Source organism: Eurosta solidaginis, chromosome 4 (genome assembly GCF_040869045.1).
Source record: "Eurosta solidaginis isolate ZX-2024a chromosome 4, ASM4086904v1, whole genome shotgun sequence".
Classification (NCBI taxonomy): Eukaryota; Metazoa; Arthropoda; class Insecta; order Diptera; family Tephritidae; genus Eurosta; species Eurosta solidaginis.
In genome coordinates, this window is record NC_090322.1 from 260,164,755 (window position 1) to 260,190,600 (window position 25,846).

Consider the following 25,846-nt stretch of genomic DNA (forward strand, 5'->3'; position numbering starts at 1 on the left):
TTTTCATTAATAATCAATTATTAACTAACTAGCAAACACGGAAGACGAGGTCCTGCCCTTGGTTTTCTAGCACACTGAAGAACAATCTGGTAAAAGTAATTTACGGGTCAAATCAACCATAAGGACTGTCAATTTTTATCTGTCGCCCTTGAATCAACTTTGTACATCTTGTTGATTCTGAATTCACCGTTTCAAAAGTCAACTAAACAAAGCTCAATTAACTTAGCAATTATTACCGCTATCATCCAGGCTCGAGATCTCAAGTTTAAACTACAGCTGAAGTTGATTAGAGTTCAAAACCTTGCCACTTAAGCCGCCTGACCTAGCTTGAGCAGTGAAATTTGTCGATATCGACCGAATTGGCAAAGTTAAACTCTAGTCAATTTTATCTGAATTTTAAACTCGCATTGAAAATCCGAGCTTAAGAATATCAATTAAAACGGTTAAAATGACAAGATTTCTTCAACATCAAAGTAACCGTGAAGACTGTTCGTAAGACAGATATTTCTGCGGCAACATGTTTATAAGAACGAAGTAGTGGGCGACGTGAACGTAAGTTTCCTTTTAGAATGAGCTGAAGTATTGACAAAATATTAACAGTACTTCGATGTTGAAATCACTAATGAAATCAGTTCTTTTAACAGAAAATTTGTTAGATTGAGTGTGAATCTGTAATTTCTACAGAATGTTGTTAACTTTAGACCAAGAATATCTCATTGTTGAAATAACTAAACAAAATTTTTCTCGTGGCAAAAAACTCTATTGACTCAACCAAAATACATTCAATTTAACCCAGTTTTTGTTATTAAAAAAATAACAAACACGTTTTTAAGCTTACTAGCATAATTTTTTTAGTACATGTTCATATAGTTCTTCTATTGCATTTCCCAGCATCTGCCTTTCAACGGTTTATATCTCTCGATCGCCCTCTCCTTTTAAATAACATTTGCCTGAAATTATCGATCACTGATTTATTTCGGGGTCTGCACTCCATAGAAAAAGTATGCTCTCTTTGCATATACGAAATGTCATCCGCTTTCAATTAATGTAGACCAATATACTAACCTAGACTAGACAATGTTCTGGCCGAACCTCGATTCACTTACTTAATTTTAATATAATTTAGAAGCTTCAATCAAATTCCATGACTCTCACTCATTCAATTCTGAACTAACACTAAACTATAGCCGATTTCTTGAGGAGATGGCTCAGCAGAATCGTGTACACCTCACATCAGTCTCGGGGCGCAGGCACATTGAGGGAACTGTATTGTAGATAAACTTTCTAGGCAGAGCACGACCAAGCAGATTCTTCCGGACAAATAACGCTTAGGTATACCTTTGTCACATACAAGCTAATGCTTAAGAAGTACAGCTACCGGCAGATCGGAATGTCTGTGAGTTTTCTCTATTGATAATGTACCCTAGATCGTAGGGTATGACATCAAACAATTGGTAGTATTTATCAGATCTTCAAAATTATTCGTTGAGTAGAGGTAAGAGTATTTTAATGTGGTATCAATGTAGATGATTTATCAGTTTATGGTATTTTAACAAAAAATAATAATTGTGTAACGTTTATTTCTCAGTCTAATGGCCTAGCCACAATCAAGCTTTTCATATAGATGCGTTCAACGCAACCTTATGCATGGTGAGTAGATTGCATAAATTTTTTATGGAGAACGGCAGATCGAGCGACATCAGCACCATCTGATCAACGGATATTGGCCATCTTCAACTTTTGCCACATGTAAAGCATAAGAAGAAGAATTCGACATTCGTGCTTACACACTTTGCAAGTGAAATTATATTTCCCACTATTTAGTAATTTTCCAACGTTTTCCATAATTAAAAGCTGCATTTTAAATTTCGTCAATTAAATTCTTCTTTTTTATTACCGATATATTTTAAGCAAAAACTTATATAAATTTCTACCTCAAACCAATTTCATAAATGTGTTCGAAAACATTCGAAAATTCAAAAAAATTTTAAGATTTTTTACTCGGTTTTCTCTGAATTTTTTTCAGTTCCCAATTTTGTAGCTCAAGGTTGTCTAAAAAGGTACAAGTTGTAGTTATATCTCTCAAAACTCGCACCGCTTTTTGATTCGTTTTTCGAAGGAAGTTTTAGATTTTCCTCTATACAAAGTGTGAAATTTGTTTTTATACCGAAGAATATTTGAAACACCCTTCGAAAAGGATTTTTGAGTTTTGGGAGTTTGATGGGGCTACAAGACTGCATGCTCAAACAAATTCAGAAAACGAAAATTTCGAAAAGTTCATTAAATTTTCCCCCATTTTCGAATTTTTTCGAAAACGTTTGAGAGTAGTTTCCATAACTTCAGTTATAAAATTCATAAAATTTATGTAATTGACGAAATTCAAAAAAAAATTTCACTGCTTTTTTCTGTTCGATGCTGTATGTGTATTAGGCCGGGTCGATTTGTGGGGAGGCAAAAAAATCGCCCATTGCTCTCTGAAAATCAAATTCTAGGGATCAAAATAAGAAACTTTGCCGAAGGAACCATACCTCTAAAACGAATTCTGATGTCCTCCACCCCTTTGGGTCGTAGGGGCAAATTTTTAAAAATCCCACTTTGAAATGCCTATGTTTTTTCTTTTTGGAGTTTATTTTTCTCTTTAGAAATTTATTTATTCAGAACATATGTAAATGAAAAAATGAATTTAACTTAGTAATAGAAAAGAAATTAAAAAAAATTATTAGAAATTAGTGTTTTTACAACCCTTTTAAAACCAAGGCATCACTGTGATGCATTTGCATGTCGTAAACATAGTTGTGTGGGCTTTTTATTCAACCGTTTTAAAAAATGAAGGTATCACTGTGACACAATTGCAGATCGTAAAATTGCTTGTGTTGTTTTTTTTAAGCCACCACAAGACACAGCAGGTAGAATTGAAATTGCCCCTACCCAAAAGTTCGATCCAAAGGGGGGTGGGGGGGGGGGGGGGGGGGGGGGGGGGGGGGACATCAGGATTCGTTTTAGAGGTATGGTTCCTTCGGCAAAGTTTCTTATTTTGATCCCTAGAATATGATTTTCACAGAGAAATGAACGATTTTTAAATCGACCCGCCCTAATGTGTATATATAAATACGTACATTTCAGAAGCAAAAACAATTTTTTTTACACTCATTGCTTGCTGTTTAGTATACTCCCTGCTAAGCATGCTGTGCGCTATAATTTCGCGCTTTACTTCTGCATTTGCTTGGCATATTTTATTCGTAACAATTTCATTGACACCCCGTGGTGTCTTTTAATCTCATTAATCGTTTCACTGTCGTTATCAATTGTTTGTTTCTTTATTTTTATTGCAATTGTAAATTTATTTATTTAAGTATTATGCAGTTACCACAGTTATTGATACTTTTGCTAGTGCTTTTGGTAGTGTGAGTATCGTGCCAAAATTATCAACCATTTGTGCTTTTCTATACAAATAACTGTGTTTTTGACATATTAAAATGATCAGATTTCTATCAGGAACATATTCGTATTTTACAAGTTGAAAGGCTATAGAAGTTTTAATGTAGGCAGCATCAGTTGAAAATTTGAGCCTGAATTTTGGATCATTCCTCTCTTTAAACAAGGATTTAAAAATAGTTTACTCAGTTGGGAACCTTTCATTTCCTACTGAGTTTTTAAATTTTATTCGGTTTAAGAGCTTTGTAACGCGTATTTTCAATAGGGGGACTCATGCAACCATATAAATGCCTTATAAAGTGTGTAAACGTATAAATTTATCTAGTGCGTAAACGAGCTGTCAAATTTTGTATGAAAAATCATTTGCACAATTTGTATAAATTTACGCGCACATTTCATTGTGTAAACGCGGTAAACTCAAAGGAATGCAACCTTGCAGACATTACAGCAGGCATTTTCATTAGAAATCTCCAACATCAGCAAGTAAAGGTGTTTTAGTTTTGATTTTTCACTTAATCTTGGCATTTTTTAATTTGTATAACAATCAAAAAAATTTTGTTTGGCAATAATACATCTGATAAACAATCAAGTTTATCAAAGGTATTGCTAGGTGCGTTCATATAACAGCGTGTGTAAATGGATATAATTTTACACCTTATAAGTTTATATGCTTTCATGAGTCACCCCTAATATTTTCGACTGGGATAAATTATGAGAGATATTTCGAATTAAAAAATATTTTAATTTCTCTTAAAAATCTTAAAATATTAATTTATCCAAAAGTCTGCAGAATTTCATTGTAGTTTGAAATTGAGGCTGTGAGGCTAGAGGCTAAATAAATAATTAAACGCAATGAAATTTGCAAGTGAAGTTTAAACGCAACCACAATTATATGAGCATAATTCACGAAAATATGCAGATAAAGCCACTTTATGTAGATAACATTGCTTGTCTGTAGCCCGTGTTAAGCTGGAGACATTGGTGCTTTATCGGTAACCGTATCGGTAACCGTAACGGTAACCTTTTAACAGCTGATTCGACCAACCTTATGAGAATCAATGCAATCGATTATTGGTGCCGCTAAGGTCGTAACCGTATCGTAGCCAAACAATTGGGTTTTGGTTTACCGTCGTAACGATAAACAGCTGATTACGTTAGGGATACGGATACAGCGATACGACATACGGCACCAATGACTCCGGCTTTAAGCTGCAGATATTGGTGCTTTATCGGTAACCGTATCGGTAGCTGATTCGATCAACCTTATGGGAATCAATGCAATCGATTATTGGTGCCGCTAAGGTCGTAACCGTATCGTAGCCAACCAATTGGTTTTTGGTTTTCTGCCGTAACGATAAACAGCTGATTACGTTAGGGATACGACTACAGCGATACGACATACGGCACCAATGACTACAGCTTTAGCCAGCGCGAGTCAAGTGAATGTGCTGCTACAGCAACAACCACTAAGCCATTGCGTCAGCTATGCAATTCAAAATTTTAATTTGAGTTGCAAAGCATGCTGTGATAATTTATAGCGATATTCTAGTGAAATCTATTTTTTTGTTAAAGCTAAACCAATTCAAAGTGTAATTGCGGGTCGTAGAGAGTCATTGTGTTGCGATTTATTTGTACTGCGAAAATTAATTATTTAGGAACAATTCCTGTAAACAGAAGACACTGTAATGGTAAGTATAGCTTTTCGTATAAACAAAATTTTTTCGAATATTCGCCGATATCTAATTCTGTGAATTTTGGCAATTGATTAAAATAATACGTAATTGATACTTCCCATTTATGTTACTGAGGAAGTTTAACAATTTCCCTAGAGAAAATGAAAAGTGTTTAGTGCAAAAGCGCAGTTTGAACGGAAAGTGCTTCATAATTTTGAGAATATTTATTTTTCTTAAGAAAACTAAAATAGTTTAAACTTATGCCAGAGATTAGTTGGGCAAAGCAGCTGAAAAAAAACATAAACTTACAAGTTATAGTTTGAAATTCCATTTCCAAATGACATTCCCATTAAAATTTCCAATCATAAGAGCTTTATAAACCTATTTTTTTTTTTATGAATAAGGGGTTTAATCTGTGAAGAGGAGTAAGAATATTGTTAGTGCTTTGCCCACGCTTTGGCTGCAACAATTTATAAACTGTTCTTGAAAAGCTGTGGAATCCTCGAATGAAGTTCTTATTTAAGTATATACATTAGGGCGGGTCGATTTGTGGGGAGGTAAAAAAATCGCCCATTGCTCTGTGAAAATCATATTCTAGGGATCAAAATAAGAAACTTTGCCGAAGGAACCATACCTCTAAAACGAATTCTGATTCCCCCCCCCCCCCTTAATTTGGGTCGAACTTTTAGGTAGGGGCAAATTTTGAAAAATCCCACTTTGACCCATTTAGAGTGATCCAATCGAGTCCAAATGTATGACAGACCCCCACTAACCCCCTGGAACCCCCTGGGGGTTCACCATAAATGTTTGTATGGTTTGTAGAGGTACGGTTCCTTCGGCAACGTTTCTTATTTTGATCCCTAGAATACGGTTTTCACAGAGCAATGAGAGATTTTTAAATCGACCCGCCCTAATATACATGCTTTGCAGACAGACCGCCAGAAGTCCATTTTGTCGTACTTTCCAACTGCAAAAAAGAATAAGAAAGATGCCGATAACTCAAATGCTCAACCCGAATTGATGTCCCATGAGAAACCCGCAAGTTCTGTCACTGAAGCAGACAATTCTAGATGTGAAATGGAGAGTTCGCACGCTAGCATACCATCTACCTCAAAAGCTGCACAACTTCAGCAAATCCTTTATGATCCAGTAAAAGTTTCGAACGACGTAGGTGATTATATAAGACAAAGAATTGACGATTACACAAAGAAATCTTTGCTTGAAAATCTTTGGGTTCCTCCAGAAAATTATACTTTTTCATTGTCAACGATAATGGTTTCTGGTAAAGATATTAAAAATTATATCACCCATAAACATTTAAATGCTTACAAAGAATGGCTTGTAATATCCAATGTAAAAAAGGGCCTCTTCTGTAAATATTGCCCATGGTTCACGCCACTAGATGGTTGCAAAATTTCTTTGGGAGCTCTCGTAGCTAAATCATTAACAAATTTCAAGAACTTAGTTGGAACTAGAAGCGATTTAGAAGTACACGCACAAAATATTTACCACAAAAATGCAATGGCTGCGGGAAAGGACTTCTTGAGAAACCATCATAACCCTCAAAATGAAGAATCTCGACAATAATTATCTCAGAGCGAACAAAAGAATAGAGAAAAACGTGTAGGAATTACGAAGGCTATTATTTTTTTAGGAAGGCAGAACATTGCACTCCGTGGTCACAGAGATTATGGGCCATTGCTATTGGATCAAACTTATAAGCATAATTAGGGAAACTTTAGGGCAGTGCAGGTTGATGGTTGATTCAGGTGACAAACTTCCGGAATCTCATCTCAATAGCACGTCTTCGAGAGCAACATATATAAGCAAAGACACGCAAAATCCGCTAATTGAGTGTTGCAGGGCTGAAATATTACAGATAATTTTGATGAGAGTGACTTGAGCTGAATACAAATCGCTAGTTTTTGATGAATCTCCAGATCTTTCAGGAAAAGCTCAGGTAATACATATTTTGAAGTTATAATTAGAGAAAACCAGTGTCGTAATTTTGAAAAATAATTTGAGGGAATGTATTTTTTAAATGAGTAATCGTTTTGCATACATTGCGGTCTATTCAAAACGCTTTTCAAATCAATAAATTTACGTTTTCATTAATTCGTTTCATATAGAGTTATTAGGAAGAAATATCCATACCAATTTCACACTACATTTTCCGTGATAATTTGAATAGTAGCATGATTTGTTTCAGCTCAATTTTTGATATTCCGAGTGTCCAGTTTAATTTTCTTTTTGAATTTAAAAAAATACTTAATACTTATAATATAATTTTTTTGGTTTGAGTTGATACAGGTTAGTATAGTACTTCGATATGTTGATATTTCTGAAGAAGGACCCAGCATTAGAGAGGACTTCTGCACGTTTTTGGATGCTTTTGATCAGCTATCCAAGAATACTATTGCAGATGCTGATGACTCTGAAGTGGAAGATGAAAATTCATCGCCTACGGCTGCTAAAGAAGACAACTAAACTGAGAGAGAATTATCTTTAACGGGAGTCGGTATCGGGCAAATGGTTTTGAAGGAAATGAAGAAAATGGGACTTAACATTAAATTGTGTGCATCAATAGGAACCGTTGCGTGTGCCGTCTTGCTGTCAGATTGCGGAGCCGTCAATGAAATCCGAAAAGAAGCAGAAAATGCTGTAGTAAGTCCCTGTTTCTCTCATAAACTCAACAGCAGCACAACCAAATCTGTAAAAGTACGAGTAATCGAGATGGTTTGCAGTACCATACGAGAGGTCGAAAAGTTCTTTAAAAAGTCGTATCCTAAGCGTGCCACAGCGTTATATAATTTACTTGGGGAACAACTTCTTCAATTATGTGTATCACGATGGGTGCAACGTTATGATGCAGTCATTCAGTTTGCTACGAAAATGCCACTGATTGTGGATGCTTTGACAAAAATAAGTGAGTGGAGGAATATAAAAACAGCTGGTAAAGCAACGGTTCTTATTGCAGCTGTGTGCAAATTTGAATTCATTGTCGGGCTCTTCTGTCTGTGTGATGTATTGTCGCTCACTCATTCACTCAGCGTCATACTCCAAAAAGAGGATATCGATTTGGCTAAAGCATCGACGAAGATTGATATGCTGCTCGTGTCGTTTCAAAATCGTAGAAAGATAGCAGATCAAACCTTCAAGATTATTTATTCAAATGCAAAAAAATTGGCGGAAGAACTAGATGTCAACGAGGGAAACCCAAGAATATCTATGAGACAAACAGGACGCTACAATTACAGCATGCCAACTTTGGACGATTACTACAGGGTCTCCGTGTATATTCCTCTGTTGCACAGTATCAGTGAAGATCTGAAGATTCGTTTTTCAAAAGAAGTTTTGGATGGATTCCAGTTATGTTCGCTGCTTCCTGAGAAAGTGTGAAATTGAAAATCTGATCAGCTGCTTGATTACTAGATTCAACGGTCTTCTCAATTATGACAACGTCGTTCAACGTTTAAGGCTTAAGAGCGAGTTGAATCAGTGGCAAATTCATTGGCAGCTCCAGCAAAATTTGAAAACAAAAAACTTGCCGGCCTCTGCATTGGAAACGTTAAAGCAATGCGATGTCGACATATACCCAATAATTCACGATTTTCTTCGCATATTCTGCACATTTCCTGTGACAAACGCGAGCTCTGGACGCTCTTTTTCCACCATTCGCCGTTTGAAAACATGGCTCAGAACTAATATGCTACAAGAAAGATTGATCGGTTTGGCACTAATACATACGCATTTCGACACTGAAGTCACACTTGAGAATGTCATTGACAGATTTGCGAAAATAGGACCACATCGTCTTGTTTTATGATTTTATTTTTTTCAACAATTGTATCATGTACAGGGTAAATATTGACTGTAATGAAATATTGATCTACATAGTAGTTTCTTTTCACAAAACGGATTTTTACTAATTTCTAATTGTTCTTGCTTGGTCTACTATTTTACGTTATCACTATATATATTTAAAAAAAAAAATCCCCCTAGAAGTGCTTCTGGAACCGCGCCTGGTTTAACCTTGCCACTTTGTTCGATAACATAAAATTTTTCTACTTATCTCAGCTTAAGCGGCCGAAGTGGCGGGGTCAAACTCTAGTCAACTTTAACTGGAGTTTAAACTCGCATTGAAAACCCCAGCGTAAGTCATAGATTTCTAAACAGGCCCATCTCAGCATCTTTATAGAGCTTTCTATCCGGCCAGAATATGTAATAAATCAGGGAAGGTTTGACGGGCTTATACTGTAGTTATTAGAGTAACACATATAACTAAATATCAAGGACCTCTATATATTTCGTGGGATAAAGTCGGTAATTGTCCAAATATACGTATTCAATACTGAAGCCCGTTTAGGGCACAGACAGAATTATCTATTATGGAGCATAATTAGACAGGGTCTGGGTTATGTATAGATTGCCCCAGATTATTTCTAGCCGGTAAGTTATTCTGAAATAAACCCAAGTCGAAATATAGTTACATTTCAAAGTCAACTTATCTGAGGGCTTTGACGTTTGCCTGCAACATTTTCAAAGAATTAAGAGTCATCTTTTCCACCTTAGGGGTAACCCGAATTCAGATTCCCTGGAATGCCCTTTTCCATCAGAGAATTAATAGCAAGCAAGCTTTTATCACTTTAGATGACCGAAACGTCATCTGCATGTGCCATGAGTTTCACGGGGCCTGTATCGAACCGCCCAACATGTGGTTGATGACCAGCGTCTTGCAGGAATATTATTTCAAAATGTGGTCCATGTGAGGTAAGAACATGCTGCTGGGCACCATAAATAGGATTTTCGGGAATACGTCGGTTTCTTGACTACTTTCCGGAAAAAAGTTAACTATCTACCAAGTTTTAAGCAAATACATTATATTATATTTGTCGTTTTGCACATTTGTTAGTTCTTTGCGAGTGCAACAGAAAATGAATTCAGCTTTATGAAGCAAAGCAAAAGCCGAAAGTCAGCAGCCGATAAAAATTGACAAAAATTCACTTCTTACTCTGAATTCTTTTGGTTAGATGCTATCTAACAACGATCTCTTGAATGAAAATGGCCTAGTTAGCACATTGAGCATAAATAGCAGGAGATTAGGGAGCAATATGCCGTTTGTTTATTTTCTCTAAGAATAAACCCCTGCTTGATAAGCAATCTAGCAACGGGTGAAATTAAAGACAAATTAGTACTTTGATTATCCAGGGATGTTCTAAAATTTTTATATTGAAGTTGTTTATATTGTTGTCAATATGTTAGTGTAAATTTGAATCTCATACCTTGAAAATTTTAATATCGTGCCTTGCTTTTTCTTTGCACTTTGAATTCAGGCCTTTTCAGATATGAAATGCAGGCCTTTTCATATAAGTCGGGGCATATTGGCGTGCTAACAACATTTTTTTTTATGGCAAAAAAAAAAAAACAAAAGTGCTATAGGTGCTTAGAGGTTGAGCAGCTCTGAATATTTCATTCATTGTAAAACTAAAATAAGAAAAATCGGCCTTGTAGATCCACAGTTTTGCTCAAACAATTACAGATTCTTTTATTTACTTTCACTTGGCTGTTTTCTGTAATCAAATTTTGCAAGTTAAATTTGATACATTTCCCGGTGTCCGATTGAGCTGAAATTTCGCACACATGTATAACTCCGATGACAATGCAATACTACTTTGCGAGAATTCGATAAATTAATCGATAACAGAGTTATAGGTAAAGATTTGTGTTCACAAGGGAATAAAAGCCTAATTCCTCAAGTACGCAGGTAACTTCGCTATGTTTGTGTATGCAACAAACGTAGAAGTTAGGCTGTTATCGCTAAATGTTGCATACTTTCCTGCGCATTTGATTTTGTTTCACAGATTTTTGGCGATGGAACAGAGCAGAGATCTGCAATGAGTAGTTGTAAACTTAACGCGACATAGGCAAAGTCACAATAAAATATGATTTTAAGTTCGTTAACACGCGAATAGAAGAACTTGACTGTTCAAAGTTGACTTCGAAGAAACCTTGTAATGTTGATGCATTAACAGAAATGGATAGGATGAGAAACATTACAAATAACTATGTAAAGATTATATAACTAATTTAAACAATATTTTATCCCACTAAAACTTAAAGAAATTCATATTTAAATTAAATTTAAGTAAAAAGCTTTTCTAGGAACAAGCTTCTATTACTTATTAATAAAACGAACTAAAAAGTAAAATATAAAATTAAAGGAAAAAAACTTTTTTAAAAATAAGCTTTTATTATTGGTTAATAAAATTAACTAACAAGTAAAAAATTAAATGAACGGTAAAGAAATATAACACTTTATAAGTTCATTGTACCCTTTAACGATAATTAGGCTTTTTCGTCTGCGACAAAAAAATTGCATATTGTACATAATTATATATTTTTAACATTAAAACTTTACACCTAAATTATTAAATCTTACAGTTTATATCACAGTACTAATTGTTCTAATAAAAGCGTGGTAAATTTTTATGGTATAATTAAGAGCATTTAGGACTATATCTTTGATAATACAACTATATATTTTTTAAAATTTTATTTAATTTTTATTTTAAAATATTAATATTAACATTGAAACACTTACACTAAAATTTTCTTTTTGAAATGATATTCAAAAATAAAGTAATTCAAAAATAATTTACAAAAATAAAGTATATTTAAATAAAGTAGATAACTCCACAAGGACTTCCTTTTCTTGCTATCACAATGTAACACGCTTTTATTACAACAATTAGGACTGTGATATAAGCTGTAAGATTTAATAATTTAGGTGCAATGTTTTAATGTTAAAAATATATAATTATGTACAATAAAGTTTTTTTTTGTCGCAGACAAAAAAGCCTAATTATCGCTAAAGGTTACAATGAACTTATAAAGTATTATATTTCTTTACAGTCAATTTATTTTTTACTTTTTAGTAAATTTTATTAACCAATAATAAAAGCTAAATAAGGCGGCCACCGTGGTGTGATGGTAGCGTGCTCCGCCTATCACACCGTATGCCCTGGGTTCGCACCCCGGACAAAGCAACATCAAAATTTTAGAAATAAGATTTTTCAATTAGAAGAAAATTTTTCTAAGCGGGGTTGCCCCTCGGCAGTGTTTGGCAAGCGCTCCGGGTGTATTTCTGCCATGTAAAGCTCTCAGTGAAAACTCATCTGCCTTACAGATGCCGTTCGGAGTCGGCATAAAACATGTAGGTCCCGTCCGGCCAATTTGTAGGGGAAATCAAGAGGAGCACGACGCAAATTGGAAGAGAAGCTCGGCCTTAGATCTCTTCGGAGGTTATCGCGCCTTACATTTATTTTATTTTTTTTTTTTAAACAAAAGCTTTTTTAAAAAATTTGTTTTCTTTAATTTTATTACTTTTTATGTATTACAGATGTATCCCAGCCATCATTTTTTTTAAATTTTGATCAAAAATATTCAAATATCATACCCCAAGATGATTAAAAACTTTCAAATTTAAAAGCATTTTCTGTTCGAAAATTAACGTATCGTCGGGAGAAAAAGGTACCATAAATGTGATTATTCTTGATTTTATAATTCATATTTCGAAACGCTTTTTGAGCTTTAATTGTTTTAGAGTAATATTTGAATGATTTTCACAGTCATTTTCTAATCATATTCGTGAACATATTTCAATCGTTTTCGATGAGATTTTTGAATCATTTTTGAATGCGATTACGATGCATTTATTCTTCATATCTCATTCAAAATGAGATACTACATAATAATCTTATTTCATCAGGGGAAGAAAGGGTGCGGAAGTGAGCTATTTGAACCAAAAACTTGACCGATATACACCTCGACTACAACATCCAGCATCAACTATGATCGTCAACATCTTGAAATACGATATGGTACGGTATGTTGTAGCCATATCCAGGTACATACATATGTCAAGAGAGTTTCACTTACCTGGGGTTCACAACCTTTGTATTGTCTAATTTGTATTATCTGGGAAGCCGAAGATGGAGAAATGGTTGGGGACATCTTTTCTTAGGAGCAGCATTTACATTATTTCTTGTCTTGGAGAATAAAGTTTTAATATATTTTTTCTGAACTTCAATGAAAAGTAATTTTAGCAAGTATAAAATTGATTATTGAGTCAACCAAGATAGTCAGAAAAGATTCAGAAAGCTGAATGAAAAAGATTAAAAATTTTTTTATCACCTAAAGTAAATACGTTTGATTCAAATATGATTCCAAAATTTGATTGAAAGCTATATTGAGTTTTTGATCATCAAAAGTATTCATATTCGATTATTTCCTTTGTTCAATTGTATGATAACTCATTATTTAGTCAGAAAGAGTAATCAAATTCAAAACTTAATCACCTAAATGCTGAGTGTAATTCCACAAAATGCCTGTCATATATGTACACATCATTCGTTTCGCCACTAAACTCCAATGAATAAATATATTCTTTACCCAATTATCCATTCATCCATACAAGTGAAACATATTCAATTTTCAATCTGTTCAACATTTGCACTACAAATCCCCAATAAATGCACAACAAATACGTGTTAATAAAATTTAAATCACTTCCTCCCACAACCAGTAAAGCATTATCTAAAAAGCAACATCAGCATTCATCTATGAATCCTTGTTTATTACTGAACCAGCTTTATTAAAGCGGCTGAAAAAATCATTAAATAAACTGCCACAATCACCAAACAACAGCAATGCTCCCTCACTACCAAAAGCAATGTTAACAATTTGACTCATTTCGAATTCACCCTCAAATCTTAAACATCCTGCATGACAACAACCTTCCTATCCTTCTTGGTACTCCAGATAACACGAAACAGCAGTCAACATACAGCCGAATTGGGGAGAGAAAGTTTTTCAAAACGATTAGAGGTCGTTTAATGCGGCTTGAACCAAAACATATTTTATGGTTATGAACCGTTGTAATTCTGCAAAAGCAAAAAAACGCACTCCTAGCAAAATAACAAAGCACATCACTCGATTTGATGTTTTATTTCTCTGTGAAATTTCGATGGAGGCATACAATTTTCAAGTGCAATTTCAACGTTATCCTGGTTATCCTGTCATAGTCTAGCCATAACGTTTTGTTAATGCTGTTTTACTTGTTAGCTGTGTTTATATTTTGTTGGTTTTGTTTTTGTCAAATTTCATTTACCACCCATATTTCCAAATATTTAGACGTGATTTCTCGCGTAAGGGGATTTACGAATTTATATTTATTTGTCCTTTTTTATTTTATTGAGTAATAGTGGGTGGCAAATGGGTGGTTCGCTTAAGCTTTTGCAATGTTTGAATTTTCTTCATGCATCTTACGACTAAAATCTTCCCCCCACTTAAGTGTCTGTACATTTAAATGCCGTTAATGGCGGGCAAAACTGCCTTTTGGGTTGGACCAACATTTAAACGGCATTTATTGCTTTCGCTGAGGGTCAATTGCCACGAAGGGCAGAACATCATTGAGCAGTTATTGAAATTAATTGGAAATTATTATTTTTTTTTTTTTCAACTTTGTAATGAGTTCAAATCAATTAAAATAATTGCTTTTAGTTAAAACTATTAAATTGAAATTTACTCTTAAAAGATTTACGTGCAATTTTTTTTGTTTCGAAAACTTTTTGAAACTATATTTTGGGGTTATATAATCTACTATATATTTGTGAAAGTATGTCTGTATGTATGTTTGGACTTGCAGCCTAAACCGCAGAATAGAATCGAACGAAATTTTGCCGTGACATACCCTGAGTGCGTCAATCTATGGTAGGCTATATAAAAAAAAGTTTTCGACAAAGGGACATGGCACCCCCCATACAACTGGAATTCTTCGTAGTCAATATATCTGAAAGTATTAAGGATTGACGACTGAAATTAGGTGAGTGGTTATATGAGACCAACCCCTACCCCTCCAGAAAAACTGGGTATAACGAAAAAGGTGAAATTAGGTGAGGAAGTATATAAGACTAATCCCTACCCCCTCGGGAAAAATTTGGGATAGCGAAAAAGGGGCGCTGCATCTCCCATACAAATGGGGGTTGGAATTAGTCTAATATATTAGTCTATATAGTACTGCTTTTATTTATACCCGAACGACGTCGGGTACTCTGCTAGTAGTTCATAAAAGTAATATGATTTATTGTTGCTAATAGTAATTTATAACATAAATTTCATGTACAATTTACTGCTGAATTTAAACCTTCTACATTTAAACCTACCCAATCGATACGCGTTTTATAAAATAATCATCAAGACCTTCAGCTGTAGTTCCAGGGAACATGCTGTTTCCACAATGTATAATCAGAGTCAAGTCTATATTTGGATGAGTTAGTTTAACCGCATATATATTTAGAGCTAGCTCATGCTGTGCGGAGACGGGCCACATGCAGATAGTTGACATACGTTGAATATGTTCCCGAATTAGTCGAGATACTTGAGTGTGATGTATATTGAAACGATTTACAGCCATCCTTATCGTTCAAACGAAATGAGAACGAAAAATGACACTGAAGATGGCACAACGTCCGTACGAACGTTTCCGAACAAAATTAGCAAGGGACGAGAACTTTCAGTGATCAGCGGTATAACCTCAATGTTGTGATCATTGCACTTAGATGCCCTACACGAACTCTGACTGAGATATGCCTACTTACCCGTTATGAAGGACATGTTATCCAACAATGCTTTAATTCTGGAGCAGCAAAACAACAACAACTAAATTGTTTGCTTCGAAACGATAACATCAAGTCTCCTAAAAAAGAATTCTATATAAAAATTCTTTAAATTTGTGCAGCAGCCTGCTTATGATGCAGCCGACGTTAATAAGGACTCCTTCTATGAGAGTCGTGAAAAGGCATACCAAAACTGCCCTCGTCTTGGCATAAAAATCGTGCTTGGCAACTTAATATCAGGGTGGATCAATAAGGGGTTTTTGATTTTGGAGTCGGAAATGTCAGACTCCACAATATATCTAACATCACCCAATGGGTTGAGATTCATCTGCAGTACAAGGTTTCAGTATACAAATATACCCCAGGTTACTTGGCTGCCCCAATGTAGGAAACATGTACACATGCATCGAGGTCCATATATGAGTGGGACAGCTTATTTAGGGCGGACAAGATACGCAAACGCCTCTGTAAGGAGAAGGATGTACATACATGCAGGGACCAAAGGATAGTTTGCCATAACACTGTGCAACATCCGGCTGGGTATTGGACCAAACCCAATTTTTTGTAGAGATTGAGGCTTAAGTAGACAAGGTACTATCTCCGTTTTTCGAAGTTAGCCTCCAAAAAATAGATATCGGCGATCGAAGTTCGAAATTTTACATTTCGAAATTTTATTTATTTTTTTTTTTTGTTAACGCGTTCAACAAATTTAAAAAGTAAAAATTTGGTCATGGTGCGCTCTTTTCCCTTATTTGAAGCCCTGAATTCTTTTTTTGAGAAATTTAGTATAACAGCTGTTATACAAGGTGAAAAGTCAGATAGTCCCATGACAGTGGCTACTACTTTCATGTCTGCGCATACTCTCCACTGGAATTGCTCGTACGGTAATTTTTCAAAAAAAAAACAATTCAGCCATTCAAATAAAAGAAAAAGGCGGACCACGACTACATTTTTACATTTTTTAATTTGCTGAACGCGTTAACAAAAAAAATTAAATTTCGAAATGTAGAATTTCGAACTTCGAAAGTCGATATCTATTTTTTGGAGGCTAACTTCGAAAAACGGAGATAGTACCTTGTCTACGTAAGCCTCAATCTCTACAAAAAAGTGTGTTTGGTCCAATACCCAGAAAAAAAGTTGATTTTGTCGCATAGTGTAATTAAACAAGCTTTGGTGTACCACCTCTGTGGAGACTAAATGTTTCCAACGAGCTCGGAAAAGCAACTTTTACATCTAGGTTCACGCAGTATACGAGCAAAACAAAGCATCGTCCATAGAAGTATTATCGGGACGCGAAGAGGAACGCCTACTTTGAAGAAGGAAACGTGTGTTGGGTGGCCTGAGTACGAGGAGCTTCCTATTGTATACTGAGTTGAATAATGACCGAAAACTCAAATAGAAAATTCTGCTGACAGCGAAAAAAAGAGTCTAATTCCTTCAGGAAGAATAACGGTGACCGGTCACCGACGTAGAGGGTTTGCTTAAGTTATAGAGGAACCGTTTTTGCTCATTGCTTTCAGGAGGTGGCTAACGCGATATATGTACCTATCGCCGATGACGGAATGGTAATATCCCGCCTAAAGAATAAACGGTTAAAAGCATGCACTTACTCCCATGCAAAATATGATAGGATGACAGCATGCCGCCATACTGGAATTTAAATGTGCTTTGGTCAATCTACAAGAAAAACGTTGACGCCAATCAGGGAATAAGCCAACTTTATATCACATATAACATGCTGCCTATCGTATTGTGCTTAAGACTAAAGCCTAAAATCAAAGAACTGATTGGAACTATTTTCGACCGGCTGATTGTCGACTCCAAAGCAATTATTGACAGTGCAAAAAAAAGCTCCCTGCAAAACATATACTGTTACTGAATAAAGCTTAGCAACGCCATCAGCTCCGTCAAAAATTGAAGACCCATGAGCCATTCAAAACCAACCGACGAAGCAATTCTCTGGTCGATTTCTTTTACCAGAAGGCACAATTACTGGCGCATGCTGCTAATACTGATAACACATAATTGGCCTTAATGTATGCACCGTAAGTTCTGCCTTTTTCTGGCTTGGCGAAAGAGGTCAAAATAATGGGGAAAGAGGTCAAAATAATGGGATTTCAAGTGACTTGTACTTGCCTTCTTTGACTTGGGCGGAGAGACGAAAATAATGGGTTCTCTTTTCGACAGCCAAATTTGCTGACTGGACAAGAGATACTGAACTCCTTGTACGCGTATAGTGTTGCTGACCATGCTATCGTCTGGATGATTATATCGAAATGTCTGTGACCTTATTCACTGCCTTGAGTTTGTTACAAAGTAACTAAAAACACACAATCTACTTAAAATGTTGATTTACACATTTATTTATAATAATTATAATTATATTAATATTTTTATTTGCAATATTTAAAAGTAATTTACAAGTGTCCCAAATACTATGAAATGTGAAAAGCATTGAGCTTATGGTTATAAGGAAGGGGAAAGCCAAACACTATTTATTTTTTAAATTATGTAAATTATTGGAATTGTTATTAAGTGTAAAGCGACAAATAATTGGAGTATTCACGTGGTCCTGCTCTCAACTTATCAGCTGATGTGATTATATTTTTTACACAAATAATTTTTAAGCCGATAAGCTGATAACGAGCTGACGTGAATACTACAATTGTAACCATGCATTCCAACATTCTTGAACGGATATTTAAATTAAATAGTTTTTTTAAAGTAAATCAAATCTGATCCAAACGGCTTACTTATCAAGATTTACATTGTTCATGATAAATTTTTTATAAGAGCTCACGGTTTCTACTCGAACAGAAGCGAGAAATTCAAGACATGCGATTTCCATAAACATTTTCATTATGTAGCTTTACAAAGCTTTTCTATTGGCCAAAGATTGTATTTGTTTTTATTTTAAGGCATAACAGCAAATCTTCAAAATAGAGCTTGCGAGATCTTATCGAGCACTAGCGAGAATTTCGAGACTCGAGAACTCAGCTAACTTTTCTAATATTAAAGTACTCGAAGACCTCGCAACCTTCTCGATATTCAATTTAGGCGCTGCATTTGCAGTATCACAGGGCACTCCGTTGCTTTTTACATGTGGTTTTGTGGAGATTTCTACCTGTGTTCCTTAAAAAACCGTAAGATCCGTAATACCGCAAATGCTGCAATTGAATTGAATGTGGAGTAGCTCGCGTTCTCGCTCGAGATCCCCAGCAGCAAAAAATTGTCAATCAATTGTCGCAACTGATATTCTCAGACCTCTATTACATATGAATTTGACATTTCTGAAAATATTGCGGATTTTGTGGCTCTTTGAGATACAACGATTATTCATCGTAACGCTCAGTAGGATGGCTACAGCATGATGCATCCGTGAAACTTTAGAAAATCATAAACGATATTATCGTGAAACAGTACCTGCATATTGGATCAAACCAGATTTTTTAAATATTCATCAAAAATAAATACGTCTTTTGAGAGACCTAAAGCTCGAAGTTTGTTAGATTAAATTGATTAAGCTATGAAACTGCATACTCAAAAAAACTAAATTTCAAAACTCTGAATAAACAATTCGAAGTTTTCGTAAAATTTGAAAGAATTTTCGAATTTTTTCGAAAACAGGGCCCGTATCGAAATCAAGTTTTCTGTCAAGCATTAAATCAAAATAGCTCTTAAATCGTGAGTCTGAATAACGACATATGTGAACTAGAGACTTCGCATACTAGTCGGATTTATAATTAATCATAATTTGTATAAATAGTTTGGCAGTTCCATATTTATAAATTGAGTGAAAAATGGATTCCGATACGAATTGTAACACACGATACGGGTCCAGTTCATGCCCGCATGTTTACTTCTTCAGTGTTTTAAATACAATAATTAAAAAATAATAAAAAATACTTTGCTGAATAAAATTTGGAACTTCGAACGCTCAAACCCAAATTTGAAACGTGTTTTGACTATTGTACGCAATACATTTTTGGTATGCGAGCCTGCCGAACCCTTGCATAGCCTTTTGCATCTAGTATTTAGATCCGTTTTCGCCAGCTTTAGTTAACTTAGAATTTAAATTGAATATAACGATAACGATCCTTCTGATAGCTTCATTCGACTTCTCCGTTTTCACAATCAAATTGTGAATATTTTGTAGAACAAATCGCAAGAATCTATCGTGTATACACGAAAACCAACCAAACAGCTGATCGTTGTTTACAATTTACAATTTTGCCTTAACTGAGAGTTGATGCTTCATTTGGAGAAAATGAGAAATTCGCTAACTTATAAGTGACTAACTGAAGATGATGAATACGGCCTACCGTGAATTTTTTATAAAACCGTTAACCTCAAACTTCGCTTACTGCTTCTCAAATTACACAAATATTTTGACTTTATACATTATTCATATGTTTTGCTAAACACTTTATTAAAATTTTGCATTTCTTTTCTTGCAAATATTTAACGCATTAAAACTAAAATTAAATATTTTGGTTTTTAAAAACTAGGCAAGCTATAATATATATAATATATATTTCTGTTCATTTATTTGTTAAAACAAAAATTACATTTAGTATTTATTTACTTGATCATAGTACATTAAATATTCTTTTTTTTATTTTAAAAGTTACATAAATATTTGTTTAAATTTTCGTTTAGCTAAAAATCAACAACTTTTTTAATTTAGTTTTTAGTTTAATCAAAAAATAACTATTTATATACTAAAACTAATATATTTTTGTTTTGCGTTTTTGATTATCATATCAATAGTATCTGTTATATATAATTTACATTTGTAGATTAATTGTTTTTTTGTTTCATATTTTCAAATTTCTAAATTACTCATTAGTAAAAAATGGGTAGCACACACTAACAAAAAAGGTGGCAAGGCTTAAAGGCTTAAGAATTAGAAGCTTAGCATTTCCACAAGCGAATTTAAGCTGCTTTTAATAGTTGCTTATTTCTGCTTATTTTCTCTTTTTCATTTTCAATTAGACTAGAAATTTTATTTTTATTAATCGCTGCTATTTTATTATTTTCTTCGAAAATTAAAAATTTTTTTTTTAGAGAAATAGTTTTTAGTAATTATATTTTTATGGTTGATTTTCATTAAACACCATATTTTAAGAATTTGCTCCCACTTTAGTGTTTCATAGGATTTACATTTTCAGGAAATTTATTTTTGTTTCACAATTGAGTGCTTTCTTTAGTTTGTTTATTCTACTTTTTGCATAAAATCGGTTTATTTGTGTTGTATTTTACTGAAGCTCCTTGCGGCGCCTGAGTGGAATATCACAAAATCTCGACTGCCAGTTCTAAAAGTTCATATCTCAGAATTTGTTTTTAACGTAGCGTTACAACAGTGTTCCCCTCGACGTAACTTCACATACGCTTAAAAAATACTATAATTCAGCACCAAAAAAAAATTACGTTTCTCTATCGCATATTGACTTTATGATCATTCCGGAAGAGCAGGATGGCCATAATGCCAGTATTGTTGATATTGTGACCATTTGAAATTTGATGTTGTTACCATTTCATATGATTATAACTTCACTTGACTTTGTAACATTTGAAGTGATAATAAGTTCAATTGACGTTATGATCGTTGAACTTAAGTCACACCTGCGGCATTTCAGTACTCGCAAGTGCGGCAGCGTGAGGTAATAACATCAAAGCATAACACTTATCCTACTAGCTAAATGAGCGGGAGGGTTGTTTTTATGGTAGAGGTCAGTTTTCACCCGTCGCGCTAGTTAAAGGACAGAATGCTTGCTGGCTTGTGAATACAAAATATCTACGCCCAGCTAGAAGTGGGTCAAGGTGTAAACATGAGGAAACCACTGCGCCTATTGCATGAAAGCCCCTAAGCCCACTGACAAGTGTACGAAGAGGCATTCGTTACAACATTGCCTTAAATTTTGGTTCCATTTTTATAGTGTACAACTATAGTGTTAGTGGTTTTTAGGAGGTGAGCCAGTACCATCTTCAGCTCACAGGGCTGATGCATTCAATGCACAACACCCGCCACTTCGTCGTTCCGTTAAATAACGGGCTCATACGTCAGTATGACTACACGACCCTTCCCACCAGTTCTGTAGCCGACAGTTGACCGATGTGTGCCCCTAAAGCGCTACCGCCGTTCCTTTAGGGTGCATTTTCCCTCAGATCACACTACGAAGTTCTGTCACTTTTAAAACGATCCCCTAGCAAATGATCTACCCCTACTAAAACGTCCCGCTGGAACCCCTCCGTCATGACCAATGCTCCCATTAGTCCGACTCCGCTACAGGTATACGGTTGTCCCCTTGTTTTTCACCCCGCTACCCATTTGGTGTCACACGGTGCCATACCGCTGTCCAGCTGTTGCCTTCCGATACTCTTCGCTGCTCCGCCGTTCTTTGACCGTCCCCTATCAGTTGGGTGGCCGACCCAACTCCCACAGCTCACTCGCCGCCCACCCTCTTTCTATGGAAAACTGCTGCAATCCTAGTACTGCATGGGACCTATGTTTGACTCTGACAAAAATCACCTAATATGTTGCAAAAACAAAGGGCCTGAAACGAGTTGAATTCATGATGACATATGCCATTCATGAACTCAATTTCGAAATAGTGCAGTGTTCTATATAATTCTGGAATAAGTTATTTTTGAAAGAAAAGCTGAGATGGGCCGGTCTTCAAACAAGCTTTGAAATAGGAACAGAGGTTGACATTTCACTCATGCCATTCAGCTTTTTTGATTGCCTAACATTTACAACAACACATTGTTATTTACATACATTTTGTATATCAATATCTTTACATACAAACATCTCTTCAACTTCGTTCGCCATAATTTTTGACATTTTCTGACTTATTCAAGTATCCAAGTGTTTCGCCGTAGGACCCATTCTCGCTAGCACCTCAGTTGGTGAATAGAAAGGGTCCCAACGATCCTCAAACCATTGGTGGCTTAATATCTACTAACGCACTGTGATGATCTAAGCCTGGGCTAGGCGCCGAATTACCCACCAAATGATGGTGGTGATGATGATGTAAATGTGCATGCGCATGCGCTTGCTGTTGTTGTTGATGATGTTGCAGCTGCGCCTGCGCATGCGCTTGAGCCTGGGCGTGGGCTTGTGCTTGTGCTTGCGCCTGCGCTTGTTGCTGCTGCTGTTGCTGATGATGTTGTTGTTGGGCATGCAACATCACTGGTGAACCACCGGACATATTATGCGATGATGCGAGGTGCAATCCGCTGGACAAAAGTCCCCCTGTTGGTGTTGTATTACCACCACCACCGGATTGATGCGAATTAGGCGTACCTGGATGACTACCACTACCGCTTTGCTGTCCATTACCACTTGTAAGACCATTTGATTCACCAGACTGATTGCCAGGCTCTTCCGAATCGCTGCATGATTCTGACGAACCCTTCTTCATGCTACCACCCTGACCGGTGGCATTATGTGTTTTCACATGCTTGGCCAAATGATCGCTGCGCATGAAACGTTTATTGCAAATGGGGCACGCAAAACGCTTCTCTCCCGTATGTGTGCGTAGATGACGTTGCAGTTCATCGGAACGTGTAAACCGTTTGCCGCAGAAGAGCCAGTTGCATACAAATGGGCGCTCGCCTGTATGCCAACGTAAATGCGCCTTCAAATGTGACGTTTTACCGTACACTTTACCACAGCCAGGTATGTGACACGAGTGTATGTTCTTCTTGCGCAAATGCACGCCAGCAGGTCCGAGACGTTCAGCTTCTTGACAGTTGGGACAATCGCATGTAGCACGTCCGGCATAGCGGCGTTGTGAACGCGGCGAAGGAGTGGTTGGTGTAGATGCTTGTGGTGAGGCGCCAGTAGAACCAGCCGATGGTGAACTATGTGGTAGTGAAAAGCCACCCACACCCTGACCAGGTAACATACTCTTGTAGGTATCTTGTAATAAATGTTGACCCGATCCCAAGAGGTGTGCTGTATTTGAGAGGGAATGCGAAAGCGCCGATGAGTAATCAGAACCAGTGGCATAATTAGCCATGGTCGAATGCATGCCAGCGCCACCCATATCTAGCCAACTACCTGCGCTATGCATATCCCACCAACCTGAATTCACGCTTGCTGCCTCGGCGGCTTTATGTGTTACAGCATTGAACGGCCAATCGTACGGATGACGTGAATAAACTGAACCAAATGTAGCGCCCTCAACTTTGCCCAATAAACCTTGGTGCATATGATGATTGTCGGCGACCATGCTGCCGCTACCACTACCTGTATTCGGAAAATATAGATCACCACCATAAGCCGAAGGATTGCTTACTGCAGCGCAGGATGACGTAATCGGACGACTGTAAGGATAAATGCTGAAATTAATTACAGTTATAAGATTTGTTACACAATGAATAGGTGGGGTGTGTGCAATAAGGCTTAGAAGCAGTACGGAGTAAAAAAAATCATAAAAGAAATGGCTTACCTAGCAGTTATGTTGACCATTGTATTGATGCCGGATGAAGGCAGACTGCGCGAGGATGTAGCAGATGATGCACCGCCTAAGCCCAAACTGTTAGCTGACGAGCCCGAACCAGAAGATGACGAAGCGGAAGATATAGTGCATGGAGAGTGCTGACCACCGCCAGCGCTTGACGGTGATGTGGGACTTTTCTTCCAGGGATGAAATCCTTTGCCTACAGCGGCATCGGCCAGCGGAGGTGGAGATTTACTAGATAATTTGTTACATTGCGCTGCCAACATTGCAAGCGGAGTGCCACGCAGGCTGGGATGGTCCTGGAAAGAGAAGAGCAAACAGTTATTACTAAATTGAAAAACGCAAGATAATAAAAATAATTATGTGTTAAATATGTATATTATAGGAAGATTGAAAATAACTGTAATTGGTAAAAATTTAAACCTAACAAGTAAGGAAGGCTAAGTTCGGGTGTAACCGAACATTACATACTCAGCTGAGAGCATAGCCTCAAAATTATTCTAGAACAATTAAATTAAAAAGGACGGAGCCACGCCCATTTTAAAATTTTCTTTTATTTTTGTAGTTTGTTGCACCATATTATTACTGGAGTTGAATGTTGGCATAATTTACTTATATACTATAAAGATTTTAAATTTTTTGTTAAAATTTGACTTAAAAAAATTTTTTTTAAAAGTGGGCGTGTTCGTCATCCGATTTTCCTAATTTGTATTTAGCACACATATAGTAATAGGAGTAACGCGCGTGCCAAATTTCATCATCATATCTTCAACGACTGGCAAATTATAGCTTGCAAAACTTTTAAATTACTTTCTTTTAAAAGTGGGCGGTGCCACACCCATTGTCCAAATATTTACTAATTTTCTATTTTGCGTCATAAGGTCAACGCACCAACCAAGTTTCATCGCTTTATCCGTCTTTGGTAATGAATTATCGCACTTTTTCGGGTTTTCGAAATTTTCGATATCGAAAAAGTGGGCGTGGTTGTAGTCCGATTTCATTCATTTTAAATAGCGATCTGAGATGAGCGCCCAGGAACCTACATACCAAATTTCATCAAGATATCTCAAAATTTACTCAAGTTATCGTGTTAACGGACGGACGGACAGACGGACGGACGGACATGGCTAAATGAATTCTTTTTTCATCCAGATCATTTTGATATATAGAAGTCTATATCTATCTCGATTAGTTTATGCCGTTACGGATTACCGTTATGCGAACAAATTACCGTTATGTGACCTCTGCTCAGCTGAGTATAAAAACCATTATGACACCTACATAAAAAGTACACCCATACGTTCCGTACTTCCAGATTTGAGGGCTACTATAAAAACTATTATTATCTTCCAATTTTTTTTTTATTTCGCTCGGAAAATAACAGTTTTTGTTTGAATTTTTTATTTGACTCACCAAATAATAGTTACTTTTTGATCTTTATCTCAGAAAATTACAGTTATCTTTTCTTGTTTTATATTTTGCGCGAAGAGATATAGTCATTTTTAGATATTCTTATCTTGGATCAGATACTTTTTTTTTTTGGAAGTATCTTTATAGGTCTTAAACTTGTATATGGATATCCATTAGTTTA

At 35.9% G+C, this 25,846-nt stretch overlaps 1 protein-coding gene across 2 annotated transcripts in view; it reads right to left on the reverse strand.

Annotated features, from left to right (window-relative positions):
- Positions 1-20,439: 20,439 nt before the first annotated feature.
- Sp1 (transcription factor Sp8) overlaps positions 20,440-25,846 on the reverse strand; it is a 151,260-nt gene continuing 145,853 nt past the window's right edge. The window contains exons 3-4 of one of the 2 annotated variants that reach the window (XM_067785849.1): positions 24,244-24,554; positions 20,440-24,133 (exon numbers count right to left, since the gene is read on the reverse strand). In XM_067785849.1, coding sequence (XP_067641950.1) covers positions 22,723-24,133; positions 24,244-24,554 — 1,722 coding nt within the window. In that variant the 3' untranslated portion in view covers positions 20,440-22,722. The remainder of the gene's footprint in view (positions 24,134-24,243; positions 24,555-25,846) is intronic. The other variant, XM_067785850.1, reaches the window with a different exon arrangement.